The sequence below is a fragment of the Protomyctophum parallelum genome, assembly GCF_964188405.1.
Source record: "Protomyctophum parallelum genome assembly, chromosome: 17".
NCBI lineage: Eukaryota > Metazoa > Chordata > Actinopteri > Myctophiformes > Myctophidae > Protomyctophum > Protomyctophum parallelum.
In genome coordinates this window covers 39,000,381-39,023,009 of record NC_139719.1, presented here as the reverse complement: position 1 = coordinate 39,023,009, position 22,629 = coordinate 39,000,381, and the positions used below count along the sequence as shown (strand labels likewise).

The 22,629-nt window shown below is 40.5% G+C and overlaps 3 protein-coding genes across 3 annotated transcripts in view; 1 reads left to right on the top strand and 2 right to left on the bottom strand.

Annotated features, from left to right (window-relative positions):
* kctd2 (potassium channel tetramerization domain containing 2) overlaps window positions 1-22,629 on the bottom strand; it is a 182,675-nt gene that overhangs the window by 99,113 nt on the left and 60,933 nt on the right. The gene's annotated exons all lie outside the window — the stretch shown is intronic.
* On the bottom strand, window positions 888-2,369 carry LOC310874385 (cytochrome P450 2F3-like; the record flags this gene model as incomplete). The annotated part of the gene is made up of 1 exon (XM_083787161.1): window positions 888-2,369. The coding sequence occupies one exon, from the start codon at window positions 2,367-2,369 to the stop codon at window positions 888-890; it is 1,482 nt and encodes a 493-aa protein (XP_083643287.1).
* Window positions 19,728-22,629, top strand: part of irbpl (interphotoreceptor retinoid-binding protein like) — a gene marked incomplete at both ends in the record, with an annotated part of 50,419 nt that continues 47,517 nt past the window's right edge. The window contains 3 exons of the mRNA XM_083787611.1: window positions 19,728-19,781; window positions 20,789-20,851; window positions 20,957-21,078. Coding sequence (XP_083643737.1) covers window positions 19,728-19,781; window positions 20,789-20,851; window positions 20,957-21,078 — 239 coding nt within the window. The remainder of the gene's footprint in view (window positions 19,782-20,788; window positions 20,852-20,956; window positions 21,079-22,629) is intronic.

The following is a 22,629-nucleotide window of genomic DNA, read 5'->3' as shown; positions in this document are numbered from 1 at the left end:
GGACTTAAATACTGAATTGTAATGAAAAAGTTATTTACTTCGATCAAAAACAATACAAAAACTAATTTATTTTCTGTGTGTGCATGTGGTCAAAAACTAGTATTGCTCCAAAGCTGCTTCACTTCACACTGCCAGAAACCCCCCCCAGACAATATGAGTTACTAATCAGCTAGCAAGGAGCATCCCATTGGCTAAGGCTCATTAATACAATTAAATCAGAACTTACAGAGCTGCATTCTACAGGTCATGTTAACCTCCTAATATCACACAGGTGCATATTGTATAGGATTCTCCATGTATCTATAATTACCCATGATAGTCCAACTGGGTCTATTGATTGGATAATTGACCATGTGATGTGATCAACTGGACAAGCCCATGTGTCATCATGTATATATGCTTCTTCAATAATGCAGATACGCCCAGAGGTTTGTACTCAAGATATGTATTATAGTCAGTAATCAATCAGTAAAACTTACAAGACAACAATGCTTTTCAATAATTATCTGTTTATTGACAGGATGAATGCATGTGCGGAATTGTATACCATGTGTCAGTGATGTGTTCGTTGAAGAAAATAAAAATAAATATCAAACCTCAAAATTGTACTTAAGTAAATGTACTTAGTTACTTTCCACCACTGATTTCTACCAAGCAGTCACCTTAGCGCCTGTAGATCAAGACGCCACTGAACATGTTGTGGCCGCTTACGCTGACGTGGAGCTTCCAGCCAGCAGGTAAGCGTACGTAAATGGTGTCTTCGCCCCACGTCTCTACGATGGCGCCGTTAGAGATGTACTCTAACTGTAACTTGCGGGGCACATTAGCGGTGCGCTCACCGGGGCGTGGCGATGGCGTGGTACTTGCGGGGCACGTTAGCGTTGCGCTCACCGGGGCGTGGCGATGACGTGGTACTTGCGGGGCACGTTAGCGAAGCTGCTGAACTCCGGGCTGAGGTCGATGGAGTCTGGACCAGCGCTGCAGGAGAAGCTGAAGCGCTGCAGTAACGACGCGATGAACAGGAACAGCATCGTGCGCGCCAGAGACTGTCCGACACACTCCCTCTTCCCTGTGGAGAAGGGCAGGAAGGCGGGGTTCTTCTTAAAGGTGCTGTCGTGGTCCAGGAAGTGCTGTGGGTTGAAGGACCACGGCGTGGCCCACTGGCCTTTGTCTCTCAGGACTGAGTGCAACATGGGGATGATCAGCGTTCCCTTGGGGATGCTGTAGCCCCTGAAGGAGATGTCTCGTAGCGCGTAGTGAGGAATGTTCATGGGAACGATATCCAGGAACCGCTGGGTCTCATGAATCACTGAGTTCGTGAAGGGGAGGGACTTCCTGTCCCCCATATTTGGGCACCTCCCTCGTCCGATCACGTCATCGATCTCCTGCTGCATTCGCTCCTGTATGTCGGGGTACTTGATGAGCACGTTGAGCGTGAATCGGAGCGTTGAGCCCATGACCTCTGCTCCCGCCTGGAACAGATTCAACACGGTAGCCACCAGGTTGTCGTCGTGGAACTCTGACGTGCGGAGCTCCTTCTCCTGGTTGAACCTGTGGAGGAAGCAGTCGATGTAATCGCGAGGCGAGTCTGGATCCATTGTCTCCTTGTGGTCTTTAATCCTCTCGACGATGAACTCTTTCAGCTCTTCGATGCCGGCGATACAATCGTGGTGTCGGCCCGGCACGCGTTCCATGAACCACGGAAAGATGTTGTACAGCTGTGCCAGGGGGCTGCTGACGAAGTTGATGGTGTCATTGACGATGGTCAGCAGGCGGAGGATGCGAGCGTCGTCGTAGGCGAAGCGCTGGCCGAACACCAGACGGCAGATCACGTTGGACACCGCGCAGCCCAGCAATAACGTGGGGTCAAAGGGCGCGCCTTCAGTGTCCTCTATGCGTGCCGCGAGGTGTCGGTCCTCCTCCTGGATCCACTGCTCCATGCCTTTCCGACCCATCCCAAAGTCTTTGAGCGTGCTGAGGGTGAAGAGGCGGAGCTGACGGTGGCGATCTCCGTTACTGGTCATTATACCATATCCCCGGGTGACTCTGAGGAAGAAGGGTGGCGCACCCCGGCCTGCGAAGTCGTCGGCCTGCTTCACCAGGGCCTCCTTCACTGCGTCGTATCCCACCAGGAACACGGCCCGCTTGGGGCCCAGGTACACCGTCATCACCGGCCCGTAGGTCTCACTGAGCTGGGCCAGGCTGGTAAACGGGGCCCGTTTGTCCAGCTGGTGGAGGTTCCCAACGAGAGGAAGCGCCCTGGGTCCAGGAGGCAGGCGGCACTGTTTACGCTTCTTCACAGCAAGCACCCAGAGCAGAGCCAACACCAGGCCTATCAGCAGCAATGTATCTGAGAGATAGTGATCCATAACTCTCTCTACTGGATAATGTCACACATGTTGTATGGAATCCTTTAATAGCAGTCTTACTGTGGCTGCGTGCGTCCACAGTGCGTAGCATGTTTATTCAGATCCAGGCTGCGTGCGTCCACAGTGCGTAGCATGTTTATTCAGATCCAGGCCGATAAGCAGGCCTGTTGGACTGCAGTCTGCACAGGGGTCAACATTACACAACTCTCCCTGGAGCCAAAAACAACCACACCTCCTGGGCGTCGATTCGCGACCTTTTAAAATTGAATACCAGGTTGGTTATTCAAAATATATTTAAAGGTTACAATTCAATTAAGCATAGCTGCTTTATTTTAGGGGTTTATAGTGAAGGCCATGGGGAGTATACTGTTGGAACTGCACAAGGGTCAAAAACAATCAGTGTTAAGTGCCGTCCAGCAAAACAATTACCGGTATGGCAGACAACAGGTTAAAACACGAGAGTTAACACTGCATAAAATGTAAACCAAAACACAAACAGCAGAACTTGGTAACAGAACAGAAGGTAAATGTGGCGTACATGGTATGAAGGGTTTAAACAGGTTCAAAGGTCAGGGAGAACAGGTGTGTTTTTGAGTCTGGATGTAAAAGTGTCCAGAGGAGAGGGCGGGGCAGAGCACAGGGTAGGGAACACCTTTTTGGTTCAGCTGGGTTCGCGGGACCGTATGAAGCATCTGGTCAGTACATTTAAGTTATAGTCAAATTAACCCATTCTGACCTGAGATCAGATTCATACAAGTTTTCCACTGGACACACACTGGTCTGATTAACCCATTCTGACCTGAGATCAGATTCTAAAAATGTCAGTCGTTCTTCGATTAAAAAAAAAATAGCAGACCTACAAGCTCGTATCGCGCCACTCGGTGGCGCGATATGAGCTTGTAGATCTGCTATTTTTCAATAGCTAAAGCATAACATGATGCTGACACCAAAATGGGTGCCCGTTCAGAATGGGTTAATATGTACTCCCATCAGAAAATATGTTTTGCCACAGGCCTCCGTACAAGATTTGTGTTGTTGTTACAATGTTTTGGATGTTTTTTTTTAAAGATTATTTTGAAAATAGCTAATCTACAAGCTCACAATAATCATATATTTTTAAATAACCTATAATGTAGATCGGGTTAAAGTGGTTAACTGACCTCATGGACGTCAGGAGGTGTCGAGGGAGCACATGGCAGCTCAGAGATGTAAGGTGGTGCCATCCATCCATTCACGGCTTTATAAACAAATAATACAACTAAAATCTGCTCTGTGTCCGACCAATGAAGGGATGCCAGTTGGGGTGATGTGGTCCTGCTTGTCAGGAGTCTATTACCCTATAGCCGTCCGGGCGCTTTTTGCACAACTTTTAATCTTGAGAATGACCTTCAGTTTACACTGAGTTGCAATAGTCCAGCGTGGATTGCTTTCACTAGATTGTGGACTGACCCAAGGGATTTTACTTTGGATAACCGTCTGAGTTGGAAGAAGCTATTGCCCATTTGCAGACCGCGGACATGTTTCCATCAGAGTTTGGAAGCACTCGTTTTCAGTAAAGCAATGTCCTGCTGCCTCTTTGCATTATGTGCCAATTCAAAACAGGTGGCAGTTGAGTGATATTTAAACGAGCGCTTCCAAACTCCAGCACTTAGAAAAATAATCACCTGCAAGGACGCAAAGTAGCTCATAACATGTCTGCAGTGGATTTTTATGAAACAAACACTTTGCACCACTCGGTTCACACGGGTGTGATTTTTCTCAAATCCTTGCTTCTGTGGGGTCCCTGGAACAACATATTTTCAGATGCCAAATTCATATAATTTTTGGGGTGCTTGACATGAAATATTGAGAGCCACGGCCCACTGATATAGAAACAATACATTTAAAAAAGACATTTAAAAAAAAGAATTGGACATCAGGCCTAAATGGGTTAATAAGAGTGTTATGTACAGTACAGGCTACACAAGGTGAAAATACATTTTCCTGTCAAGGAACAAATGACACAAAACAACGGTCCCGCCAAGTTAACCCATTCTGACCTGAGATCAGATTCTAAAAGTGTCTTCGATCTTTCAAAAATAGCAGACCTACAAGCTCATATCGCGCCACTCGGTGGCGCGATATGAGCTTGTAGATCTGCTATTTTTCAATAGCTAAAGCATGACATGATGCTGATACCAAAATGGGTGCCCGTTCAGAATGGGTTAAGAGTTGTAATCGATTTCTCCTCCACAATCAAATTACTTTGGATCTAATTCACTATAATAATAATACAATCTCCTACAATCTCATAACACCACAGTTTACACTGCAGCCGCCTGGGAGCCAAAGTCAATAGATTGTTTGCTTTACAACAAGGTTGCCTAACGCTGCAGAACAGCAGAACTGTGACCGCATTAGAGTTCAGGAGTTTCTAACATGACCCTCATTAACCTGGATCCTACGGATACTACACAAAGTCAAGTCACACACACACACACACACACACACACACATGACGTGTTAGTTGTGTTAACATCAGCAGAACTACTGACTTGTGTCCTCTTTAACCAACCAGTTATTAGTTTACTGAGCTGTCTGGGCACGCTGACAACAATGACTCTGTGTGCGTGAGTGTGCGCATGACTTTGAATTAGATATTATTGGTCTCTTTGTCTATTTGTCTATCTCTGTATGCATACTATGCAAGTGTAGCTTTAATATGTTAATTTTGATTGTGTATCTCAGATAAATGTGATGTTGTTTGTGAGTCTCTCAGCTCAGACACTGTTGATTTGAACAGCAGATTTTTGTTTAGTTTTAGTCATAGGCCTATAGTCTTTTGAGTACAATTGCATTTAGTTTTAGTAATTTAGTCCTTTGAAATGGTTTAGTGACAGAGTCGACTAAATCTACAGTTGATTTAGTGAGTCACAACTGAAACAACAGAGATTCTTAATACGGCACAGTTGAGAAGCAGGAGGTAAACTGTTAATCTGGTGTCAGTGAGGTCAGATGTACAATTTACAATTTAGGCATTTAGCAGACACTCTTAATCCAGAGCGATTTACATGAAGCAATCACATACATAAAAAGTAGTTATCATGAAACATGCGTAAGCTAAGAAAAAGATGAAAGCTTCTCGATTATTCGATTAAACAAAAAGGTAATCAATAGAAAAATCTCCTCTCTAAGGAAATAATGGATAGCTGTGGCCCTAAATGTATGAGATTTGAGGCACATTCAAACACACCAAATACACTCTATACACACCTAACGTACCTTACATTTGAATGGGCCTTTCCCTCCATTAAAAACACCTAACGTACCTTACATTTGAATGGGCCTTTCCCTCCATTAAAAAAAGCAAACATCAATTTTCATACAACCTGGATATATGCACGTCATTGAGGGAACACTTCAACACGTACGCGGGTCCATCATTAAATTGACAATTTAGGCATTAGCAGAAGCTCTTATCCAGAGTGACGTAAAAGTGTGAAATCAGAGAGGAGAGGAGAATTTGTTATGCCACCTCTTTTGTTTTAATAAAATTGTCACACACTTCAAATTGCTCCAGTTCGGATCTTTGTCATGGTGGTAATTATTGGCATACTTGTTATGTGTAATAAAATGCAGCAAGATTGCATTCCATCTACATTGTTGTCTCCACCAGCCGAAGGCATGGGGAGAGTATGTTTTGCACTCCGTCCGTCCGTCCGTGTGTCCGTGTGTCCGTCCGTCCGTGACCAGCTAATCTCAGCCACCGTTAACCCGGTCGATGCCAAATTTTGCACACACACTCCCTGGATGCCAACCATGAACCTCTGCCCCAAACTTTCCAGAACGGCCTGTTATAGCGCCACCAGGAGGCCGCTTTGTGCAAAACAAGTTTTTTCACAGTACACCTACAGATTTTGTCCAAACATCACGCAAATTAGTACACAGTCTCTCTAGAGCCATTCAACGAAACGGGTCTTTCAGATTTCTCAGACTCCATCCTGATTGGTTAAGATTGGCTTCCAAAGTTCACAGGAGTGCTCAGTTTCAAACAAAATGCTGCAAATCATGAACACATCGCGTGATTTCCCTGAAATTGTGCACGCACATTCCCACTAGGCCGAGGACGAAATGCCACATGAACAATTTCAACTCAGCCTCAAGGTGGCGCTATAACTGGCCCAAAAGTGTTTTTACCTCTAACTGCACGGATCTGTGGATAACCTGGTGGAGACCTGTGCCCAGAAGGGCACTTTTTCTAGTTGAAACATGAATTGACATTCAAATCATAACATCAGAACAGTAACATTCTAGAAAAACAACATTATAAGTTGCAATACATTACTGTAATGGCACCATCTAGCAAAAAAAAGGCAAAATAAATGGTTAACATTTTAAGGATAAAAAAAGAGAGAGAATGGAGGCCTCTATTGTTAGGAGCAGTATAAATATCCATATTTCGCTCGTCTATCCACATCCGTACCAACATAAAGCCGTTTCATTTGATCCTTCCAGTGAGCTCATTTTAACGCATGGACATTGTTTTCTCCTGTCTGGACTGTGGACACGAAGGTGTTGTCTTCAGAGCACCAGAAACTCTTGTCACAGTGTTTATATTGACATGTTTTTTCTCCCGTGTGGACACGAAGGTGTGTTTCAGAGAAGATGACGTTGTAAAACACATGTTACACCATTGATATTGTAAAAGTTTTTCGACCAATTATGACATAAATGGCAGCCAAGTCTATGGTCTTCTAATGTTTGTTTAGTCACTCATGTCACACAAGAGTGACTTTAGTATTTATTTTCTCCTGTGTGGACACGAAGGTGTGACTTTAGATGACTTGACACCATGAAACTCTTGTCACAGTCCTTACATTTGAAAGGCTTTTCACCAGTGTGCACACGGTAGTGTCTGCTCAGGTTACTTGGATCACTGTAACTCTTGTCACATTGTTTACATTGGAACGGTTTTTCTCCAGTGTGGACAAGCTGGTGTTTCTTCAGGGAACCTGACTGACTGAAACTCTTTTCACAATGTTTACAGGAGAAAGGCTTTTCTCCAGTGTGGAGACGCTGGTGTAGTTTCAGAGTAGACGATTCAGTAAAACACTTGTCACATTGTTCACATTGGAGAGGTTCTTTGTGGATCATCTGGTGATGCTTCAAACGATAATACGTACTACTGAAACACATGTTACACAGTTTACACTGGAATGGCTTTTCTCCAGTGTGGACAAGCTGGTGTCTCTTGAGCTGACCGGAGACATTGTAGCTCTTGTCACACAGTGTACAGTGGAAAGGTTTTTCTCCAGTGTGGACACGCTGGTGTATCTTGATGTGATATGAACTACTGAAACTCTTGTTACATAGTTTACACTGGAAAGGTTTTTTTCCGGTGTGGACAAGCTGGTGTCTCTTCAGAAAGCTTGATCGACTGAAACTCATGTCACATAGTTCACATAGGAAAGGCTTTTCTCCAGTGTGGACACTCTGGTGTGACTTCAGTGAAACTGACCATCTGAAACTCTTGTCACAAAGTTTACAGTGGAAAGGTTTTTCTCCAGTGTGGACACGTCGGTGTCTCCACAGTGAACTCGAGTCACTAAAACTCTTGCCACAAGATGCACAGAGGAAAGGTTTTTCTCCAGTGTGGACGCGCTGGTGTGTCCTCAGCTGACCCGATTCAATGAAACTCTTGTCACACAGTTTACATTGGAAAGGTTTTTCTCCGGTGTGGATCCGAAGGTGTCTCTTTAGGGAAGATAACAAACCAAAACCCTTGCCACAAAATGCACAGAGGAAAGGTTTCTCTCCAGTGTGGACATGCTGGTGTATCTCGAGACGATATGAACTACTGAAACTCTTGTTACACAGTTTACACTGACTTGTCGCCCCCGGATCATCACCGTCTTCAGTGGGCTCCCCACTATCACTGTCTTCAGTGATCTCCCTCCAATCATCACTGTCTTCAGTGGTCTCCCCACCATCACCACCGTCTTCAGTGTCCGTTTCAAGTTCAAGTTCAACTTCAGAGCAGTGTGAAAAGATGTCTTCGTCAACTCCACTGGCTAGGAGCAGAGAAATAAGATGTTAGTCAACACTGGACACCAACAATGTAAATATTTTTTTCTTTGAGTTGGATACTGTTTCTCTAAAATTTCCTCGTATTGCTAGTTTATTGAGGGCCCCTCCTATATACAGGTATAATGTTTGTTTTTAGTTAAACAAACATATGCCATTAACAATAAAGAGAGTTTAATGTTTGTTTTGTTTGTTTGTTTTACACCACCTAATCATAGCAACATGAGTTACTTTAATGTATTAGCGCCCCTCACTTCACACAGGTGTGATTTTTTAAATAATGCATAGCCCACTGCAGGCCCTGGTTGACTTGGATTTAGAAGACATTTTGAATCTCTTGCTGCTGAAATGATCGATTATTTATATGGAGAAATCCCTGTCATTTAACATGCATCTCAATGGGTGAGAAGGAAGAGGAGGAAAAGATGGCCAATGTCTACTCTCTTAGTAACCGTTACTAACATGCCTATTGGACAAGGACGGGTTGGGGAGGGACTTAGCGAAGGGCACATTAATATGTGAGCTAAGGACTATAGGTTAGGATGTAGCCCAAGCCATGCACATCACGCCTATCACGCCTCGTGACACGCTCCAAATATGGCCGTCTCCATATATGAAGATCATGACATTGACCTCATCAAACCCTGCATAGCCATACATGGATAAGACTGGATCATCACCTAGATCTGCATATATGGAGCCGGCCAGCCACTCTACATCTGACCTCAAACCCTTAGATCTCCATATATGGACAAGACCTGTTCTGACATTCCATATGTTGATCCTCCCCCTTCGGTCTCCCTTTTGACTGATCAAGAAAGGCATTTTAATACCCCTAAAACAAGCAAATTCCTCAGATTATAATTAATCTATGGGCACTTTTTGGACGTGCCTTGTTTCTCTGTTCAGACTTAATAACAATAATCTAACAAGAATGGAATGGCAATCATAAATTAACTGAACAAGCACTTTGTTTTAAACGTGCTATACAAATAAGGTTTGCTATTGTTAGATGCTGTGCTGCCGTCTCAAAGTCATTGACGAAAAGCATCTTACCATGTGGTACCCCAGGCGAAAAAGAAATATATTTAGTATACTTTTTTAAAGTATACTAAATGTACTTATTTGTACTTGAAACTATTTTAATTTAAATTGTGCTATTTTGAAACTACTTAAGTTGTACTTTTTATACTTAAGTTGCACTTAAGATGTGCTAAAACATATCTTAAATATATTTTTTCTATACTTTTTAACCCTTTTGTGACCAAAAAAATAGTGTTAAATTGAAAATATACTTCCAGTATTCCAAGTATACTTTTGAAAAGCATACTTAGATTATATTTATAGTGTATTTTCGAATATATCGAGTGTATATCAAGTATTAAATAAATGCATTTAAAATATACTACCAATGTGTTAATAGAATAACATTATGAACTAATGTGCTTAAAATATACTTTGTTATCTCGAATACACTATCAGATCTACTTAAACATGTCTTAAATATATTTTTTCTTTACTTTTTAACCCTTTTCTGACAAAACAATAGTGTTAAATTGAAAATATACTTCCAGTATCCCAAGTATACTTTTTCCGATGAGTGAAAAGCATACTTATATTATATTTATAGTGTATTTGTATAGTATATAAATAAATACATTTAAAATATACTACCAATGTGTTAATATAATAACATTACAAACTCATGTGCTTAAAATATATTTGATAGTACGTATACTTCAAATTAATGACTTTTATACTCCAAATAAATTTTAAGCATTATATATAATATATATGCAAATTTATACTTTTCCAAAGTATATATATATATTATATATATACTTCGGAAAAGTATAAATTTGCATATATTTGCATATATAACTCTTAATTGGAGCAACCATGTTACTATACATATGAATGGGAAAAGGGGAGAGGGACTGATCAAACCAACAGACATTTAGATTCATGGTTTTACTAACAAATCACATAAAACAACATAAATCACCAAATAACTCCACAACAAAACCCTAAACACAATTACCCATAACATAACTCCAGTATACATTCTAATATTCAAATAATAACACAAATAAGAACAATAACACACGGTCCTTGGCGCCCCAGTGTATGCTGGGAAATGGACTTCCTCTAGCCACTCCCATTTCACCTGGCAGTATTTATAGCACATTAGTACTTAATGTACTTAAACTTAATATACTGAAAGTTTATACTTGTATTGTATTTATAATGTATTAAAAATACAATCTACAAATATATTTACTTAAAATATGCTAAGAGTGCATTTAAAAAATACAATCTACAAATATATTTTTAATTATTATATTAAAGTACATCTTACAATAAATGTATGTTCAGGAGAACTCGCTATGAATATATTGCTAATGGACTTAAAATATAATAATCACAAATGTATTTTTAATTATTATATTAAAGTACATCTTACAATAAATGCATGTTCAGGAGAACTTGCTATGAATATATTGCTAATGGACTTAAAATATAATAATCACAAATGTATTTTTTATTATTATATTAAAGTACATCTTACAATAAATGCATGTTCAGGAGAACTTGCTATGAATATATTGCTAATGGACTTAAAATATAATAATCACCAATGTATTTTTAATTATTATAATTGAAGTACATCTTACAATAAATGCATGTTCAGGAGAACTTGCTATGAATATATTGCTAATGGACTTAAAATATAATAATCACAAATGTATTTTTAATTATTATATTAAAGTACATCTTACAATAAATGCATGTTCAGGAGAACTTGCTATAAATATATTGCTAATGGACTTAAAATATAATAATCACCAATATATTTTTAATTATTATAATTAAAGTACATCTTACAATAAATGCATGTTCAGGAGAACTTGTTGTGAATATATTGATAAAGTACTTAAAATATAATAATCACAAATTTATTTGTGATTATATGTATTTAAGTTAGACAAAAGTAAACATAAAATTAATGTACTCATGAAAAGCATACTTTCATACTATTTGAAATATATTTCTCATTTAGTACACTTATCACAAATGTGCTAAATCACAAATTAATTTATGTTCACTTATATTATATTTAGCAAAAATGTACTATTAATATGATTAGAGACACTACAAGTATACATTTAACATACTTTCTGTGCTAAAAGTGTACTTAAGTATGGAATAAATATATTTATTTTTCGCCTGGGACTGCAGTAGCCTTCCTTTTTTTACTTAGTTTTTTCAGGACCCTTTTGTTTTTCTCCACTGTTGATGGAAGAACACAAGAATAAGTATAATTCAAGTACATATTAACATGGTATAATAGATTCTGGGTGGATCACGGAGCAGAAGGGTATATAGTTAGTAGTCACGGCCATGCATGGGCAACTGGCGGCCCAGGGGCCACATGCGGCCCTCACCATCACTTAATGCGGCCTGCACATTGATATATTATTGATTTCAGCTAATTGTTAGTATTAAAATGTTAATGTATTTTCTTATGTACAATGTATATTTGTATTTAGTTCATAAAGCTAACATATCTACATAACTAAATGCATTTGAAATTAAATAAAAAAACATTTTTGCTACACCAGTAATATGCAATGTGGCCCTCTGGAGTGAGGGTGGAAATATAGTGGCCCTCTCCATGGTCAAAGTTGCCCACCCTGAGTTACACCATAATTCACCCCAATTGTCAGTGATTTTCACCAGTATTGTCATTTGTGCCATACCTTCTGGAAGGCATTGAGGCGACTGCTCCTCTGGATGTACTCGCACCTGTGGAAGGGATTGGGGCCACGGGCCTTCTGGATCCAGATCTTTTCCTGGTTAATGAGAAATGACATTTTCTATTTGGCCATGCAACAGAAGACACTGACCAGAGGCGTATCTACAATAAGGCCCTCGTCCGCCTGTCCAGATCCATGTTCTGCCTGGCCAAAATCCATAAGATGAGAAAACAAAGCACACCGTGTGAAGTGAGTGGTGCAACTCCGTGTGGGGGTTCCCGGGGCTAAATGGTAGAGAAATGACAGAGTTACCATGTGGGGGTACCCGGGGGTGGGGGGAGTTCCAGACCCCCAGGAACGTGCCCAGGGGGCCGGGCCGGTTCCGGCGTGCCGCCCCGCGTCCGAAACGGTTGAGAAATGACAGTTACTGTGTGCCGGTCCCTCTACTGTACCCTCTACTGTACAGTACTGTACTGTACTGTACTGTCACACCCAAAATCATCATATACAGTCCGTCTGCCCGCCACAAACGAGGAACACGAGGGTGTAAATTAGTACCCTAGCCCGCCAAACACGAGACTCTCGTGAACCAGGGTTTACATTCTTTAATCCAAGTTTTAATTCGGATCGGATCGTAGCTAATGAAGCTATCGCGTAAACATTGAGTGAGACACTGGCCGCGGCCATTTTGAAGATGCGTGCGTATTAGAGTTCTCATCGGGCCCGAAATTTGAAGCCCGGTCCGGCCCGGCCCTAACTGGGTCAGCCCGAAGCCCGGCCCGGCCCTAAAAAATACCATAATGTTAGGCCCGAAGCCCTATAAAGCCCGACAAAGAAAAAAAAGAACGCCACTTTATTGCATGGCCAGCGCAGCAGCACGCGCCGTCAGTGAACCACTGACGGCGCGTGCTGCTGCGCTGGCCATGCAATAAAGTGGCGTTCTTTTTTTTCTTTTAGTGTGTGTCTGTGTGAGAGTGAGAACGGAGTTCAATGGACTTATCGCCGAAATAAAGGATTTATGTAGCTCACGTTAGACTGTTAATGTAGCCTACCATTTCCATATCATTCTAATGGATTCCATTTCCAGTGGTGGTGACTGGTGAGTAGCTCCCCGTTTCCTCTGAAGTGAAGCTATGTCCAAGACCCCAAGTATCGTCCCCGTTCGGTGTCCAAAAGAACAAACATAGCCTACGAAGTTTACAAACCATCCACGCACCGCTCATGGCGTGTCTCGACAACTTAGAGATCTGTTATTTTAAATCGGGCACATATAACGAGGAGCGCCGCTGCCGCACTGAGCCGACGGCGGTTATAATACTAATCATTTTGTAAATCAAATAGCCTGTAGCCTGCAGTGGACTGTAACATTGCGTGGTCAGATCATACACTACAGAATTATATGGATGGTTGGTGACTATATGACGTTGATTAGGCCTAATGATTAGGTTATTCATCACAGCCAAGCAGAAGCTCATTTGGTGCGCCGCAAAACAGAGGCCAGCCAGCGGTATAAACATTAAACAACCACCCCACCGTTCACTTCTCTCTGCCTGCGCAGTCAGTAATCCATTCCAAGCCCCCCGCCTCCACTCCTCCGTCTTCCTCCTGTCACAAGTGAATCACCATAGCGCAGCCCTCTTCATAATAAATACATACTTGTAGGCTATATAGCCTACACATTACACAAATAACAGAATTGCTATTTTTATTATAATAAAAAAAAAAATTAAAGAAGAAAAATTAAAAATCACAGAGCTCGAGGCCCGGCCCGGCCCGACTAATTAGCATATTTGTTGGGCCCGGCCCGGCCCTAAAATGTCGGGCCAGGCCGGGCCGGGTTCGGGCAGAAAATGAGAACTAGTGCGTATCCACTTGCATTGTAAGGCCTGTCTTCAAAGCCCTGTATCTCAGAAAGGACATTGAGGGGGCAGTTTCTGGCCCAGACAAGCGTTTTCAACGGCCTGTAGCAGGCGCTGAGATACTCGCGGTCAGCTTTTTCCACCGCCGAGCGGGACAACAACAACCGGTCATGATACCACACACAGCAGTTTTTCACACGAACATGCGATTACGGATATTTGGATCTTCAAAGTAAGTGTTACGTGCGATAAAACCTTGGCAATACGCTATCGAGGGATTAATTAATGCTGGTGGTAAATGTATTTTAATATGTGCGTGTGTGTTAGGTTGCGCACAGGTGGTGAAAGACAACCATGCTGTTTTCATACTCATACATACCCAGCCAGCCAGCCAGGCAGGCACCCACACACACATAAGTCCGTAAGGAGCACCACTCAAAAAGAGGACAAAAACAAAAAGCTATTAGTGATTGGCTGTTGCGGTAGAGCGCGACCCTCAGTCACCCATTGGAATGTAAATGCATGTCTTTCAGCCTTTGTATCCTACTTGCCTGGCAGGTATCTCTCTTTGAAAACCTTTAGTGCTACGATTGTGCGCGCCTGTGCGGGGAGACGACAATTGACACATCTTGCCTGCCCAAAATGTAATTCCTGGAAACGCCACTGACACTGACAAAATGGTACTAATACATAAGTCATGCGTTTACATCACAAGACGTATAAAAAAAATACCTACTTATATTAAGTGAAATCTGGTGTGCATTCTCCAGGATTGCCTTAAGATGATCTTTCCCGTAAAAGTTCGGCTTTCTAAAGGAGATCGTTTGGGGAAGACCGGTGGCATGCACAATCGCCTTCTTGTACGGAAGCTTTCCACTCCCACCCGCCTCGTCTTTAAAGTAAAGATAAATAAGGACAGAGGAGGAGGGAGAAAGAGAGCGAGAGATGAGAATAATCCGACGGAGCATTTGTTCGACATGCGGACATGGGTTGTCGTTTTTTGGACCAATGACTAGTCTAACTAACGTACTGCACCCATCATAATATGATATATAACTTGCCATGTGTGCTGGCAAGGATGTGGCCGTTGCATTAGGCCTATAGCCAAGCATTACATGCCATGGCCTAGTTGAATGCTTGATACAGATTGGCTAATCGCTGCATTCCCAGTGGTCTGTTATTTCTGGATATCAGACCATCGCTAAGAAGAACTATGCTAGACTAGTGTACATTGGAACTAGGCTAGACTAATGTTGAACTTGGTGGTGTAACTGGCACAGTACATATTGAGGTGTATATTCAAAAACTACAATGTGTGATCTTTTACATTTTAATTACATCTACTGTACCTGATGATAATGCCAAAAAGAGCTTACTGTATTTTTTGTTGAAGAGATCTTGGACCTTCTTCATCAACTCTTTTTTGTCTTCAACTGCTGAAGTGGTTGCAGTGGCTGCAAATACTGAAGATGAAGCGTCTATAAACAGCGACAGAAATTATATTAATTCAATTGATTGTTTATTTTCGTGTCCTTCACACATTTGGCCTCATGCTCCAACCGTTCTTAAGAAGTTCTGAAGAGGAAATTTGTTCTTAGACCCTCTTTTTTTAAGAAGGTTTTGGGGTCCCTCAATGTTTTCTTAGCTGTGATTTGTTCGTAGGTAAGAACAGAATCTACGCACACTGTGGAGCACTCTTAGGGTGCTTTTTTGTTCTTAAGCGCAATCTGAAAACATAAAGGAAAAATAGTGCCCTCTGCAAGGGGTCCTTGAGGAAGTTCCAGGCAGTCCACAGCAAAATATGGAACATTTTACCACTTAATAATCCCATTTTATACTTTGAAAATAGCCAATCTACAAACTCACAAACGCGTCCCATTTTGATAAATCTTCAAAACATTTCACTAGCAGAAAATATGAATACATGAAAATGTTTGAGAACTGGTTTAGAGTTTACAACCCAACCCAAACCATACCCACCACATAGTTAGGAACTTATTGGCGCATGAGGCCCATTGTGCCCAACCCTCGTGGGTTTATAAGACACCCTTTCACATTTGCGTTTACAGCATTACATTACAGTATATTCATAATGCATTTCATTAGAGCCCAGAGGAAATCCCCACAGATAGAAGACATCTTGTTAAGTTAACCAGAATTTCCCATATGTCGTCATATTTAGAAAAATCACACCAGTGTGAACCGAGTGGTGCAACTCCCCTCTCCCGCCCCCCTGTGATTGTGTGATTGTTGTCTTTTGTTTAAATTATACTTCACATAAGGTCCCTACACCAGTTTTATTTATATCTAGAGAACATTATATTTCTAATTTGATGAACATTACATTGTAATTTATTTAAACAAATAAAAAACAAAGAGTAAAATAAACTTTTAAGTTCACTTGTCCAGGGGTGACCACCTCTAAGATCCCAGTTAAAGATCTTTTTTGTGAGTCTCTCATGAGACATCTCCACAAGTCTATTCCACAATCGTACCATTTGACATTTGTGTCTGATGCTTGGAGGTTCCCATTCAATATCCCCGTTAATTGCGGGGATATTGGATGGGCAAATGTCAGTGCACTCCTTGCAGTATGCCTTGAAACATTGATTGTACAAAGCACATGACACCAATTCAGTCTACGTGTATGTGTAACTGCTGCTCATCATGTAAATACGGTGATACATTCTTTTCAAGACATTACCAGCAAAGAAACCACCAAACTGCATGATTGCGGCATCACTAAAAAATGGTTCCGCTTTCCTGCTGGCGAAATGCTGCACTTTCTTATCAGGAGCCAAGCTGAAGCGGTTGAACGCAAGTGTGACTACTTCAACGCCTAGCGTCTCCAACATGGATATCTGTGGAAAGAAAAGAGAGCATAACAAAAACAAAATATATTACTGGAGCAATGTGACATTAATTATATAATCCTAGAAAGAATGTTGCATGGAAAACTAACAAATCGTGCCAAAAAGTGCCCAAAACTAAACAACATCTTATACCATCCATTTGACAGTTGCAGAAGCATAATTGCCTTCCTTGACGCGTTAACGAGCGTGGACACAGACACACCTCTCTCTACACTAAAGTGACTGGAGTTTAATTTCTCTCCAAAAGCCATTGAATATGATGAAATATGATTACGGATCACTGTGATTATGGTAACTACAAGCTCACATTTAATATCACACACACCATACCTGTAACTTTCACCAGCCCCCACAAAAAAAAGCCTAGTCGACTATTGACAATCCTAGTCAAAATCCTAGTCGACTATAAAAATCCTTAGTCAGGAACAGCCCTACTGTATTCATAGAGTATTCCAATGGTATAATGACAGATCGTTGTATTTCACTACAGTCTCTTTTTGAAATTGGCTGATGATCTCCGACGACTTTAGAAATCCTACCATGTGTACGAGCCCTTAATACAACTGCATGGTCACCTTGAAGAAATACAGTACAGTAGCTCCGACAAACCTCTCTCTGGATTTTCTTCAAATGCCTGGAGATCTTTTGTTCCCTCAACTCAGGACTGAGGCCTTCTGCACTTCTTGCAGCTTTTAGAGCAGCTGCCTGTTCATTGTACCTCGCCTTCTCTTCCACAGTCAATCCTGACGAGCCACCCAGACCTTTCATTGCACCTGGAAAATAATTAAGGGCATTTAATAACTTTGTAGTCAAACTTAACAAGCTCACTGACCTTGTGGTTAGTGTCTGCCCTGTGATTGAGGGGTCAGGGGCTCAATCCCCACCCTGGTCATACGAAAGACTATAAACATGGAACCCAATGCCACCCTGATTGGCACTCGGCATCTCACACACACACACACACACACACACACACACACACACACACACACACACACACACACACACACACACACACACAGGCAGATGATGAAACATATTAACTTATGTCCTTAGCTAATAGGTCAACAATTCTGAAGTGCCTGGCAATGTACATTCCCTTAACGACTTTTTCCAGTTCAAAAGTGATGTGCACCACTTCAATACGAGAAGGGCAAATCATTTACATCTCCCAAAGTTCCGCACTGGTCTGTGTCAGTTTTCCATCAGATACAGGGACAACTATACAGCAATCTATAGGTGTTGGAATGTGATCTTTATTGTATATATATTTTTTATTATTGACAGACTCTTATTGTGAAGTAACAAACCCCAGACCGGAAATGATTGTTATGATGATCTGTATATAAACAGGTGAGAATAAATCTGTTCAGTGACGTGTGTCATACTTATCCAGCAACACATAACTGATGCCTCCTGGTGTGTTATTTATTTACTTCAGTGTTTTCCTCCGTCAAGTATATTATTATTATTATTTCTGGTACAACACGCTATTACAGCTGTGAAACTCAACAATAGGTGTTTACTTTAGTCTGGAAATGGGACATTTTTTTTAATCTCTGACCTCACTAGATGGCATGCCTTTGTTTTACACCTCTGCTGCTTAGCGGAGTGTGGTGTTGTAGAGGTTTCCCCCGAACGTGTGTGTTCAGTCACACTAGTCGAAACATAGCAGGGATTTTTGTCCAGCGTCCAATTTATAAAGGCCATGCACTCCATTTAATTACTTATTTTTACACAAACATACTGTGTGTCTTATATAGCATCGTTTAAATGCTCAATTTATAGTTTTAATGTGCAAATTAATATTATTTTCAATACTCTACAGTGGACTCTTATTTTGAAGAGATCGTCCACCGGAAGTCTTATATTTGCTAGCTTAGATTTGCTAGAAAGACGTGTGAAAGGCTAGGAAAAAAAGTTAAAAACATATAGTCTACAGTGATATATGAGGGGAAATATCCTACTGGTAAATATCCTACAATTATAAGATACGTTTGCACTTGATCATTCCTTAAATTATGTTCAGATTAACCACTGTAATGCTGTAAAACATTTATGTAACTGGGCTACAATGATAGTGACGTGACGTCAACAACAATTCATGCAACAAAACAATGTATACAGGTATATCTTGCGGCTGCTATGGAGGTTATCGTTTGTATTTATGATCACTTTATTATAACAAGCTAGCAGCTAAGAATAGTTAAGATTTATATTTAGATTGAACAGACATTTCGTTCATCTATAAATGATAAATACACAACGTGATCTTCAGAACATCTTACGGTGCCTGCTGTGTTTCAGTGGTTGAGCTGCAAACACACGTCCTCCTGCTGCTTAACGACGACACTGCATGGCCACTGTTTTGAAACGACACGTTGTAGGTTTCTTTGTATTTTCCTTTTAGATTAAACCACGGTAATGTCAAGTCAACAACAGTCAGTCAACACTGCAGCACCATGTTGTTTTCGCCAGGCAAATCTAAGGCCAGTGTCTTTTTAGCAAATCTAATCCAGCAAATATAAGACTTCCGGTGGACTACCTCTTCAAAATAAGAGAGCACCCGGCCTAAAGTATTGATAAACGATTCATTTGCACATTAAAACTATAATATAGCCTATAATTAATATATAATTAAGAATTAAACGATGATATAAGACACACGTTTCTGTATAAAATAAGTAATGAAATAACATTATAAAAAAGTTATCTAAATGGATAAATGCTATTCACTGGAGTGCATGGCCTTTACAAATTGGACGCTGGACAAAAATCGGTGCTATGTTTCAACTAGTGTGACACATGTACACGTTCGGGGAGACCTCCTCCACAACACCACACCCAAGCAGCAGACGTGTAAAAAAAAATAATGGCATGCCAAGGCAGTGTTGTTTTTGGCAGAACATTTAGTAAAATATTTTTCCAGGAACATTGATAAATTCCAAACCTTTTCCAAAGTATTTCTAGTAATGTCATGTAAAAGACCGCGGTGAAGTTGGTTTCAGCCAGGTTTTATATCCACCCAGTTGGATATTCGAAAATGTTAGGGACCGTCAATAAATTACAGATTGCAATCTTTTTTAAATGCAATATCTCCTAGACAAAACCACCTGGACACACCAAAACACATCACAGTGTCCATTGGCCATGCCTACACTATGCACACCCTTTTATTTTGAATTTGTTCCTAAAAATGTATTTTTTATGAATTTCTGAAATCTAAGAAATTGAATAACTTTTTGGTCACATGACCTCAACCAAATCATTGTTTAAATTATTTGTCAGTAATTCCTACATCATGCACACCCTTTATTTTGAATTTTTTACTAAAATGTATTTTTTATGAATTTCTGAAATCTAAGAAATTGAATAACTTTTTGGTCACATGACCTCTTCAACAAAATCATTGTTTAAATTATTTGTCAGTAATTCCTACATCATGCACACCCTTTATTTTGAATTTCTTCCTAAAAATGTATTTTTTATGAATTTCTGAAATCTAATAAATTGAATAACTTTTTGGTCACATGATCTCTTCAACAAAATCATTGTTTAAATTATTTGTCAGTAATTCCTACATCATGCACACCCTTTATTTTGAATTATTTCCTAAAAATGTATTTCTTTATGAATTTCTGAAATCTAAGAAATTGAATAACTTTTTGGTCACATGACCTCTCATCACAGACACCAGGCAGATATTGGCTGAGCATGACTATGCTTCACAGGAGTATACCCAGGTAAACCTGCAAAGTATATTTTGTTTATTCAAATTCAGATATACAGTGTATGTGGAATGGATCTGCATAGGCTATATGTGATATATATGTTTTAATATCTGCTCATTTCACCTTGATCCACAGGTCATCACAGACACCAGGCAGATATTGGCTGAGCATGACTATGCTTCAGAGGAGCATACCCAGGTAAACCTGCTCGATTGTTTCAGCATGCTATTTAAGTGACATAAGTGGATCTTCATAGGTGTGACATGATTTAACTTATGCTTGCTTTATATCTGCTCCTTTCAGCGTGATCCCCAGCCCCAGGTCATCACCGGCACCAAGCAGGTCTTGGCTGAACCTGCCTCCCAGTTGAGTCAAAGCATCACCATCACTGAGAAAATGATGGAGGAACACAGCTATGCTATACAGTAAGTAATAAACTTGGCTAGGCAGAGAAGTGACACATTGAGTACTGATCATATAGCTGAGATAGCCACTGTTCCAGACACTGCAGGAGCAGAAGATAACATAATGGATGATTAGGTTTTTATTTAGCATAATAAGTAAACTGTTATATGACATGGTAGAGCTTATGGTTAATATTTGTCTGTATTTGTTTTTCCAGGGCAGTGATGTTTTGCCTGAGCGTGAGGGTGTCTTACCAAAACGAGTCATGGGCCTGCTGAGTGACATGACGCCACCAGTTTCAGGAACATCTGGATCTGATGGGAGTGTATTCGTTTACCTGGCTGGGTATGTGGGCAGCAAGGCTGTGAGGAGATTTGTAAACAATCCCTGTAAGGACTGTGAAATTGTGACCACAGTTGTCCCCGCTGATTCACAGTATGTATGCATTCCTCAACAGTACACTGATTTGAATTTGGGAGAGAAGGGTCTAAAAGTGCCTACCATACAACTGGTGAATCTGATCACAGCCATAGAATTTCACTTTAGGACAAAGATTAGACAGGTTATCCACACTACGGATCTGATGAAAAGGCTATATCACTAGTTCTATGGCAATTGTTGGTGAGTGCAGTGGCTATGGAGTGGCATGTGACAAAGAAATGTGCAAAACATCTCTTGTGTACATGATCAAACTCTATATTCGTCTCCGCATTCACCACATCTTGCGCATGCAAAATCAAAGACTCTCACAGCCAAATCAAAAGCGCAATCACAAGTTACTGAAGATGACCCATCAGTAACATGTCAGTATTAGTTAGCCTGATGGCTTATTTTATTTGTACATTTTGTCTGTAGCTGGTGATTGGGATATAGCCTACCGCCAGTACTATCACAATGTAATTAGGACCACAATGTGTATATATATATATATATATATATATATATATATATATATATTCTTTTTTTGCTTTTAGCCTTAGAACTATGGATGTTCATTTGGTATTCCTGTTTCTTGAACCATTTTGTAAACTGCAAATTCTGAAGAATTATTTACACTTAAATAAATCTGTTATGTCTTCAATAAGTTGTTGATCATTTATTTTAAACATTATGTAGCCTAGCAAGCCTACATTGATGCAGTCGAGGCGAGTCGTTTGTCATTGTCAAGTCAAATGTAATTAAAAAGCATGTAGGGTAGGCTATACAGGGCATTATCAGTAGGCTATAAATATATGCCAAAACCATCATCAATGTGGACGTTAAGTTCTCTTTGGTAACATTATTTGTAATTGTAGTTTATATATTTTCCTTTCCATTGAACTAAAATCTGAATTCAATTTTGGACGCACGTTCACACGCACATACTTCTGAATGAATATGTTACTAAAGTAATTTCAGCTTTGATCCATTCGTAAATATGATATAGTAAATAATTAAAGTAGTATAGGCTATGCATGCATATTCATACCTTTTCTCTGTTCAACACAGACCAGTTCTCTAGAAGGATAATATTAAGTCCGTTGCTCTCCCTAGGTTGGCGGAGGGTGTGTAGAGCCCAGGATCACATCACA